This window comes from Oncorhynchus keta, chromosome 28, assembly GCF_023373465.1.
Source record: "Oncorhynchus keta strain PuntledgeMale-10-30-2019 chromosome 28, Oket_V2, whole genome shotgun sequence".
NCBI lineage: Eukaryota > Metazoa > Chordata > Actinopteri > Salmoniformes > Salmonidae > Oncorhynchus > Oncorhynchus keta.
In genome coordinates, this window is record NC_068448.1 from 19,428,941 (window position 1) to 19,442,764 (window position 13,824).

The following is a 13,824-nucleotide window of genomic DNA, read 5'->3' on the forward strand; positions in this document are numbered from 1 at the left end:
CCGGTCTTCCCCAGCCTTCCAAACCCACCACCATCCAACCCTTCCCATGCCCTCCAACCCTCTCACCCCTGCCCGCCAGCCCCCCGCGCTCCTACCCTCAAACCCACCAGCCATCCACCCTCCAACCTGCTCCTAAGTCTCAAACCATAACAACAAGGCTGAGCAGATTTGAGCAGGACTGTATAGAGCTGAGGCCCTGACAGACTGGAGCCTGATTGTGTTAAAACTCTAATTAAATACTGCATGGGAACCCCTCTCCATCTGCTCCATTTAGAGACTAGCTAGAGCATTAAGAGAAATTTGAAATATGGTTTGTGGGGAGGTTGGGGGTTAGCAGGACAAGCATTTGAATGACTCAATCATCCTCCACATCATCAATGTGAGTGTGTGTGTGTGTAGTACTACTCACGTTGACAGACTCATGGCCTCCGTACTTGACGCGTATCCTAGGCTCCTGAACCACATCCAGATTAGTTCCTGTCACCATCAGAGGAGTGTGGCCGCTGTTTCACACACACAGAAGAGTTTTACAAACAAACAACACACCGGACTACAACACTTTCTCTCCAAAACGTCCTGTCTGCACAAGCCTTTGTCGAAAGTTTTTACCTCAGATTTTTAAAAAAAAGTGTTTTCAGAAGATAATAGGTTTTTGAGGTAAGTAAATGATTAAAGAGGATTTTAACTGAACTTAAGTAGATCTGGCAGGCTCAAGTTTGAGGGGGTCATAGCTACGTGGCTCAAAGGATAATACACAACACAAACAAGGCTGGCTTGGCTAAAACAAACACAGACAAACAGACAGGGGAGACAGGGCAGGTGCCGGAGCAGGGGCCTTCCTACAGCTGTTTGGCCTGTTATAGGGATTGGGACTCTTATAGTGGTTTCTGAAATACTGAAGTAACACTGAGGACTGTTAGGTGACTGGGCTGGGAGCACTAGATTAGCATCTAGATCAACATTTAGATCAGCATCTAGATCAGAATTTAGATGAGGCCTGCCTGTCTGTCGACTACGGCCCTACACTACGCTGTGCTACACTCCTCTACCTCCTTTCTCCTGGGCTGAGGCATGGGGCGGTGCTCTCGTTTCAGAAAAGAAAGAACAAATTTGACTAAATAAAGCTCCGTCCCACATCTCTTCTCTCTGTCTGTTTCTCATCGTAGATAGAGAAGACCTGCTGCTCTCTACTCTTCCAGATAAACTCCACCTCGGCTGATATCTGCTGCACACTTAGACCCCTCATCATCCCTCTCTTTAATTACAAACTCTGTCGACCTGGAATATGCTGCAGCAATGCACTACCATTACTAACATTGCCGCTCACTAACACAACTATACCCACAACTATAGACACTCACTACCACAGCTATAGACACTCACTACCACAACTATAGACACTCACTAACACAACTATAGACACTCACTACCACAACTATACCCACAACTACAGACACTCACTAACACAACTATAGACACTCACTACCACAACTATAGACACTCACTACCACAACTATAGACACTCACTAACACAACTATAGACACTCACTACCACAACTATAGACACTCACTAACACAACTATAGACACTCACTACCACAACTATAGACACTCACTACCACAACTATAGACACTCACTAACACAACTATAGACACTCACTACCACAACTATAGACACTCACTACCACAACTATAGACACTCACTAACACAACTATAGACACTCACTACCACAACTATACCCACAACTACAGACACTCACTAACACAACTATAGACACTCACTAACACAACTATAGACACTCACTACCACAACTATAGACACTCACTACCACAACTATAGACACTCACTACCACAACTATAGACACTCACTAACACAACTATAGACACTCACTAACACAACTATAGACACTCACTACCACAGCTATAGACACTCACTACCACAACTATAGACACTCACTAACACAACTATAGACACTCACTACCACAGCTATAGACACTCACTACCACAACTATAGACACTCACTAACACAACTATAGACACTCACTACCACAACTATAGACACTCACTACCACAACTATAGACACTCACTAACACAACTATAGACACTCACTACCACAACTATACCCACAACTACAGACACTCACTAACACAACTATAGACACTCACTAACACAACTATAGACACTCACTACCACAACTATAGACACTCACTACCACAGCTATAGACACTCACTACCACAACTATAGACACTCACTAACACCACTATAGACACTCACTAACACAACTATAGACACTCACTACCACAGCTATAGACACTCACTACCACAACTATAGACACTCACTAACACAACTATAGACACTCACTACCACAGCTATAGACACTCACTAACACAACTATAGACACTCACTAACACAACTATAGACACTCACTAACACAACTATAGACACTCACTACCACAGCTATAGACACTCACTACCACAACTATAGACACTCACTAACACAACTATACCCACAACTACAGACACTCACTAACACAACTATAGACACTCACTAACACAACTATAGACACTCACAACTATAGACACTCACTACCACAACTATAGACACTCACTAACACAACTATAGACACTCACTAACACAACTATAGGCACTCACTAACACAACTATAGGCACTCACTAACACAACTATAGACACTCACTACCACAACTATACCCACAAATACAGACACTCACTAACACAACTATAGACACTCACTACCACAACTATAGACACTCACTAACACAACTATAGACACTCACTAACACAACTATAGACACTCACTACCACAACTATACCCACAACTACAGACACTCACTAACACAACTATAGACACTCACTAACACAACTATAGACACTCACTACCACAACTATAGACACTCACTACCACAACTATAGACACTCACTACCACAACTATAGACACTCACTAACACAACTATAGACACTCACTAACACAACTATAGACACTCACTACGACAGCTATAGACACTCACTAACACAACTATAGACACTCACTAACACAACTATAGACACTCACTAACACAACTATAGACACTCACTACCACAGCTATAGACACTCACTACCACAACTATAGACACTCACTAACACAACTATACCCACAACTACAGACACTCACTAACACAACTATAGACACTCACTAACACAACTATACACACTCACAACTATAGACACTCACAACTATAGACACTCACTACCACAGCTATAGACACTCACTACCACAACTATAGACACTCACTAACACAACTATAGACACTCACTAACACAACTATAGACACTCACTACCACAGCTATAGACACTCACTAACACAACTATAGACACTCACTAACACAACTATAGACACTCACTAACACAACTATAGACACTCACTACCACAGCTATAGACACTCACTACCACAACTATAGACACTCACTAACACAACTATACCCACAACTACAGACACTCACTAACACAACTATAGACACTCACTAACACAACTATAGACACTCACAACTATAGACACTCACAACTATAGACACTCACTACCACAGCTATAGACACTCACTACCACAACTATAGACACTCACTACCACAACTATAGACACTCACTAACACAACTATAGACACTCACTACCACAACTATACCCACAAATACAGACACTCACTAACACAACTATAGACACTCACTACCACAACTATAGACACTCACTAACACAACTATAGACACTCACTACCACAACTATACCCACAACTACAGACACTCACTAACACAACTATAGACACTCACTACCACAACTATACCCACAAATACAGACACTCACTAACACAACTATAGACACTCACTACCACAACTATAGACACTCACTAACACAACTATAGACACTCACTACCACAACTATACCCACAACTACAGACACTCACTAACACAACTATAGACACTCACTACCACAGCTATAGACACTCACTACCACAACTATAGACACTCACTAACACAACTATAGACACTCACTACCACAACTATAGACACTCACTACCACAACTATAGACACTCACTAACACAACTATAGACACTCACTACCACAACTATACCCACAACTACAGACACTCACTAACACAACTATAGACACTCACTACCACAACTATACCCACAAATACAGACACTCACTAACACAACTATAGACACTCACTACCACAACTATAGACACTCACTAACACAACTATAGACACTCACTACCACAACTATACCCACAACTACAGACACTCACTAACACAACTATAGACACTCACTACCACAACTATAGACACTCACTACCACAACTATAGACACTCACTAACACAACTATAGACACTCACTACCACAACTATACCCACAACTACAGACACTCACTAACACAACTATAGACACTCACTAACACAACTATAGACACTCACTACCACAACTATAGACACTCACTACCACAGCTATAGACACTCACTACCACAACTATAGACACTCACTAAACCACTATAGACACTCACTAACACAACTATAGACACTCACTAACACAACTATACCTACCACAGCTATAGACACTCACTACCACAACTATAGACACTCACTAACACAACTATAGACACTCACTACCACAGCTATAGACACTCACTAACACAACTATAGACACTCACTAACACAACTATAGACACTCACTAACACAACTATAGACACTCACTACCACAGCTATAGACACTCACTACCACAACTATAGACACTCACTAACACAACTATACCCACAACTACAGACACTCACTAACACAACTATAGACACTCACTAACACAACTATAGACACTCACAACTATAGACACTCACTACCACAACTATAGACACTCACTAACACAACTATAGACACTCACTAACACAACTATAGGCACTCACTAACACAACTATAGGCACTCACTAACACAACTATAGACACTCACTACCACAACTATACCCACAAATACAGACACTCACTAACACAACTATAGACACTCACTACCACAACTATAGACACTCACTAACACAACTATAGACACTCACTACCACAACTATAGACACTCACTAACACAACTATAGACACTCACTAACACAACTATACCCACAACTACAGACACTCACTAACACAACTATAGACACTCACTACCACAACTATAGACACTCACTAACACAACTATACCCACAACTACAGACACTCACTAACACAACTATAGACACTCACTACCACAACTATAGACACTCACTAACACAACTATAGACACTCACTACCACAACTATACCCACAACTACAGACACTCACTAACACAACTATAGACACTCACTACCACAACTATACCCACAAATACAGACACTCACTAACACAACTATAGACACTCACTACCACAACTATAGACACTCACTAACACAACTATAGACACTCACTACACAACTATACCCACAACTACAGACACTCACTAACACAACTATAGACACTCACTACCACAACTATAGACACTCACTACCACAACTATAGACACTCACTAACACAACTATAGACACTCACTACCACAACTATACCCACAAATACAGAATCTCACTAACACAACTATAGACACTCACTACCACAACTATAGACACTCACTAACACAACTATAGACACTCACTACCACAACTATACCCACAACTACAGACACTCACTAACACAACTATAGACACTCACTACCACAACTATACCCACAAATACAGACACTCACTAACACAACTATAGACACTCACTACCACAACTATAGACACTCACTAACACAACTATAGACACTCACTACCACAACTATACCCACAAATACAGACACTCACTAACACAACTATAGACACTCACTACCACAACTATAGACACTCACTACCACAACTATAGACACTCACTAACACAACTATAGACACTCACTACCACAACTATACCCACAACTACAGACACTCACTAACACAACTATAGACACTCACTAACACAACTATAGACACTCACTACCACAACTATAGACACTCACTACCACAGCTATAGACACTCACTACCACAACTATAGACACTCACTAACACCACTATAGACACTCACTAACACAACTATAGACACTCACTACCACAGCTATAGACACTCACTACCACAACTATAGACACTCACTAACACAACTATAGACACTCACTACCACAGCTATAGACACTCACTAACACAACTATAGACACTCACTAACACAACTATAGACACTCACTAACACAACTATAGACACTCACTACCACAGCTATAGACACTCACTACCACAACTATAGACACTCACTAACACAACTATACCCACAACTACAGACACTCACTAACACAACTATAGACACTCACTAACACAACTATAGACACTCACAACTATAGACACTCACTACCACAACTATAGACACTCACTAACACAACTATAGACACTCACTAACACAACTATAGGCACTCACTAACACAACTATAGGCACTCACTAACACAACTATAGACACTCACTACCACAACTATACCCACAAATACAGACACTCACTAACACAACTATAGACACTCACTACCACAACTATAGACACTCACTAACACAACTATAGACACTCACTAACACAACTATAGACACTCACTACCACAACTATACCCACAACTACAGACACTCACTAACACAACTATAGACACTCACTAACACAACTATAGACACTCACTACCACAACTATAGACACTCACTACCACAACTATAGACACTCACTACCACAACTATAGACACTCACTAACACAACTATAGACACTCACTAACACAACTATAGACACTCACTACGACAGCTATAGACACTCACTAACACAACTATAGACACTCACTAACACAACTATAGACACTCACTAACACAACTATAGACACTCACAACTATAGACACTCACAACTATAGACACTCACTCACAACTATAGACACTCACTACCACAGCTATAGACACTCACTACCACAACTATAGACACACTACCACAACTACCACAACTATAGACACTCACTAACACAACTATAGACACTCACTACCACAACTATACCCACAAATACAGACACTCACTAACACAACTATAGACACTCACTACCACAACTATAGACACTCACTAACACAACTATAGACACTCACTACCACAAGACATACCCACAACTACAGACACTCACTACAGACACTCACTAACACTATAGACACTCACTACCACAACTATACCCACAAATACAGACACTCACTAACACAACTATAGACACTCACTACCACAACTATAGACACTCACTAACACAACTATAGACACTCACTACCACAACTATACTCCCACAACTATAGACACTCACTAACACAACTATAGACACTCACTACCACAACTATAGACACTCACTACCACAACTATAGACACTCACTAACACAACTATAGACACTCACTACCACAACTATACCCACAACTACAGACACTCACTAACACAACTATAGACACTCACTAACACAACTATAGACACTCACTACCACAACTATAGACACTCACTACTACCACAGCTATAGACACTCACTACCACAACTATAGACACTCACTAGACACTCAACACCACTATAGACACTCACTAACACAACTATAGACACTCACTACCACACTATAGACACTCACTACGACAACTATAGACACTCACTAACACAACTATAGACACTCACTACCACACTATAGACACTCACTAACACAACTATAGACACTCACTAACACAACTATAGACACTCACTAACACAACTATAGACACTCACTAACACAACTATAGACACTCACTACCACAACTATAGACACTCACTAACACAACTATAGACACTCACTAACACAACTATACCCACAACTACAGACACTCACTAACACAACTATAGACACTCACTAACACAACTATAGACACTCACAACTATAGACACTCACTACCACAACTATAGACACTCACTAACACAACTATAGACACTCACTAACACAACTATAGGCACTCACTAACACAACTATAGGCACTCACTAACACAACTATAGACACTCACTACCACAACATATACCCACAAATACAGACACTCACTAACACAACTATAGACACTCACTACCACAACTATAGACACTCACTAACACAACTATAGACACTCACTAACACAACTATAGACACTCACTACCACAACTATACCCACAACTACAGACACTCACTAACACAACTATAGACACTCACTAACACAACTATAGACACTCACTACCACAACTATAGACACTCACTACCACAACTATAGACACTCACTACCACAACTATAGACACTCACTAACACAACTATAGACACTCACTAACACAACTATAGACACTCACTACGACAGCTATAGACACTCACTAACACAACTATAGACACTCACTAACACAACTATAGACACTCACTAACACAACTATAGACACTCACTACCACAACTATAGACACTCACTACCACAACTATAGACACTCACTAACACAACTATACCCACAACTACAGACACTCACTAACACAACTATAGACACTCACTAACACAACTATACACAAACTATAGACACTCACAACTATAGACACTCACTACCACAGCTATAGACACTCACTACCACAACTATAGACACTCACTAACACAACTATAGACACTCACTAACACAACTATAGACACTCACTACCACAGCTATAGACACTCACTAACACAACTATAGACACTCACTAACACAACTATAGACACTCACTAACACAACTATAGACACTCACTACCACAGCTATAGACACTCACTACCACAACTATAGACACTCACTAACACAACTATACCCACAACTACAGACACTCACTAACACAACTATAGACACTCACTAACACAACTATAGACACTCACAACTATAGACACTCACAACTATAGACACTCACTACCACAGCTATAGACACTCACTACCACAACTATAGACACTCACTAACACAACTATAGACACTCACTACCACAACTATACCCACAAATACAGACACTCACTAACACAACTATAGACACTCACTACCACAACTATAGACACTCACTAACACAACTATAGACACTCACTACCACAACTATACCCACAACTACAGACACTCACTAACACAACTATAGACACTCACTACCACAACTATACCCACAAATACAGACACTCACTAACACAACTATAGACACTCACTACCACAACTATAGACACTCACTAACACAACTATAGACACTCACTACCACAACTATACCCACAACTACAGACACTCACTAACACAACTATAGACACTCACTACCACAGCTATAGACACTCACTACCACAACTATAGACACTCACTAACACAACTATACCCACAACTACAGACACTCACTAACACAACTATAGACACTCACTAACACAACTATAGACACTCACAACTATAGACACTCACAACTATAGACACTCACTACCACAGCTATAGACACTCACTACCACAACTATAGACACTCACTAACACAACTATAGACACTCACTACCACAACTATACCCACAAATACAGACACTCACTAACACAACTATAGACACTCACTACCACAACTATAGACACAACTATAACACACCACTACCACAACTATAGACACTCACTAACACAACTATAGACACTCACTACCACAACTATACCCACAACTACAGACACTCACTAACACAACTATAGACACGCACTACCACAACTATACCCACAAATACAGACACTCACTAACACAACTATAGACACTCACTACCACAACTATAGACACTCACTAACACAACTATAGACACTCACTACCACAACTATACCCACAACTACAGACACTCACTAACACAACTATAGACACTCATTACCACGACTATACCCACAAATACAGACACTCACTAACACAACTATAGACACTCACTACCACAACTATAGACACTCACTACCACAGCTATAGACACTCACTAACACAACTATAGACACTCACTAACACAACTATAGACACTCACTAACACAACTATAGACACTCACTACCACAGCTATAGACACTTACTACCACAACTATAGACACTCACTAACACAACTATACCCACAACTACAGACACTCACTAACACAACTATAGACACTCACTAACACAACTATAGACACTCACAACTATAGACACTCACAACTATAGACACTCACTACCACAGCTATACCCACAAATACAGACACTCACTAACACAACTATAGACACTCACTACCACAACTATAGACACTCACTAACACAACTATAGACACTCACTACCACAACTATACCCACAACTACAGACACTCACTAACACAACTATAGACACTCACTACCACAACTATAGACACTCACTACCACAGCTATAGACACTCACTAACACAACTATAGACACTCACTAACACAACTATAGACACTCACTAACACAACTATAGACACTCACTACCACAGCTATAGACACTCACTACCACAACTATAGACACTCACTAACACAACTATACCCACAACTACAGACACTCACTAACACAACTATAGACACTCACTAACACAACTATACACACTCACAACTATAGACACTCACAACTATAGACACTCACTACCACAGCTATAGACACTCACTACCACAACTATAGACACTCACTAACACCACTATAGACACTCACTAACACAACTATAGACACTCACTAACACAACTATAGACACTCACTACCACAACTATACCCACAAATACAGACACTCACTAACACAACTATAGACACTCACTACCACAACTATACCCACAAATACAGACACTCACTAACACAACTATAGACACTCACTACCACAACTATAGACACTCACTAACACAACTATAGACACTCACTACCACAACTATACCCACAACTACAGACACTCACTAACACAACTATAGACACTCACTACCACAGCTATAGACACTCACTACCACAACTATAGACACTCACTAACACAACTATACCCACAACTACAGAAACTCACTAACACAACTATAGACACTCACTAACACAACTATAGACACTCACAACTATAGACACTCACAACTATAGACACTCACTACCACAGCTATATACACTCACTACCACAACTATAGACACTCACTAACACAACTATAGACACTCACTACCACAACTATACCCACAAATACAGACACTCACTAACACAACTATAGACACTCACTACCACAACTATAGACACTCACTAACACAACTATAGACACTCACTACCACAACTATACCCACAACTACAGACACTCACTAACACAACTATAGACACTCACTACCACAACTATAGACACTCACTAACACAACTATACCCACAACTACAGACACTCACTAACACAACTATAGACACTCACTACCACAACTATAGACACTCACTACCACAACTATAGACACTCACTAACACAACTATACCCACAACTACAGACACTCACTAACACAACTATAGACACTCACTACCACAGCTATAGACACTCACTACCACAACTATAGACACTCACTAACACAACTATACCCACAACTACAGACACTCACTAACACAACTATAGACACTCACTAACACAACTATAGACACTCACAACTATAGACACTCACAACTATAGACACTCACTACCACAGCTATAGACACTCACTACCACAACTATAGACACTCACTAACACAACTATAGACACGCACTACCACAACTATACCCACAAATACAGACACTCACTAACACAACTATAGACACTCACTACCACAACTATAGACACTCACTAACACAACTATAGACACTCACTACCACAACTATACCCACAACTACAGACACTCACTAACACAACTATAGACACTCACTACCACAACTATACCCACAAATACAGACACTCACTAACACAACTATAGACACTCACTACCACAACTATACCCACAACTACAGACACTCACTAACACAACTATAGACACTCACTAACACAACTATAGACACTCACTAACACAACTATAGGCACTCACTAACACAACTATACCCACAACGATAGACACTCACTAACACAACTACACCCACAACTATAGACACTCACTAACACAACTACACCCACAACTATAGACACTCACTAACACAACTATACCCACAACTATAGACACTCACTAACACAACTATACCCACAACTACAGACACTCACTAACACAACTATAGACACTCACTAACACAACTATAGACACTCACAACTATAGACACTCACAACTATAGACACTCACTAACACAACTACACCCACAACTATAAACACTCACTAACACAACTATAGACACTCACTACCACAACAACTATAGACACTCACTACCACAACTATACCCACAACTATAGACACTCACTAACACAACTCTAGACACTCACTAACACAACTCTAGACACTCACTAACACAACTATAGACACTCACTAACACAACTACACCCACAACTATAGACACTCACTGACACAACTATAGACACTCACTACCACAACTATACCCACAACTATAGACACTCAGTAACACAACTATACCCACAACTATAGGCACTCACTAACACAACTATACCCACAACTATAGACACTCACTACCACAACTATAGACACTCACTACCACAACTATATACACTCACTAACACAACTATAGACACTCACTACCACAACTATAGACACTCACTACCACAACTATAGACACTCACTACCACAATTATAGACACTCACTACCACAACTATAGACACTCACTAACACAACTATTGACACTCACTAACACAACTATAGACACTCACTAACACAACTATAGGCACTCACTAACACAACAACACCCACAACTATAGACACTCACTAACACAACTATAGACACTCACTACCACAACTATACCCACAACTATAGACACTCACGAACACAACTATACCCACAACTATAGACACTCACTAACACAACTATAGACACTCACTAACACAACTATAGACACTCACTAACACAACTATAGACACTCACTAACACAACTATAGGCACTCACTAACACAACTATAGACACTCACTACCACAACTATACCTACAACTATAGACACTCACTAACACAACTATTGACACTCACTAACACAACTATAGACACTCACTACCACAACTATACCACAACTATAGACACTCACTAACACAACTATTGACACTCACTAACACAACTATAGACACTCACTAGCACAACTATAGGCACTCACTAACACAACAACACCCACAACTATAGACACTCACTAACACAACTATAGACACTCACGAACACAACTATAACCACAACTATAGACACTCAGTAACACAACTATACCCACAACTATAGGCACTCACTAACACAACTATACCCACAACTATAGACACTCACTAACACAACTATACCCACAACTATAGACACTCACTAACACAACTATAGGCACTCACGAACACAACTACACCCACAACTATAGACACTCACTAACACAACTATAGACACTCACTAACACAACTATAGGCACTCACTAACACAACTACACCCACAAATATAGACACTCACAAACACAACTACACCCACAACTATAGAAACTCACTAACACAACTATACCCACAACGATAGACACTCACTAACACAACTATACCCACAACTATAGGCACTCACTAACACAACTATACCCACAACTATAGACACTCACAAACACAACTATTGACACTCACAACCACAACTATAGACACTCAATACCACAACTA

General features: G+C 40.3%; 1 protein-coding gene across 1 annotated transcript in view; it reads right to left on the reverse strand.

Moving 5' to 3' along the window:
- LOC118374386 (plexin-A2-like) overlaps window positions 1-13,824 on the reverse strand; it is a 321,358-nt gene that overhangs the window by 97,468 nt on the left and 210,066 nt on the right. Inside the window, exon 15 of the mRNA XM_052484209.1 lies at window positions 410-503. Within this exon, the coding sequence (XP_052340169.1) occupies window positions 410-503 (94 nt within the window). The remainder of the gene's footprint in view (window positions 1-409; window positions 504-13,824) is intronic.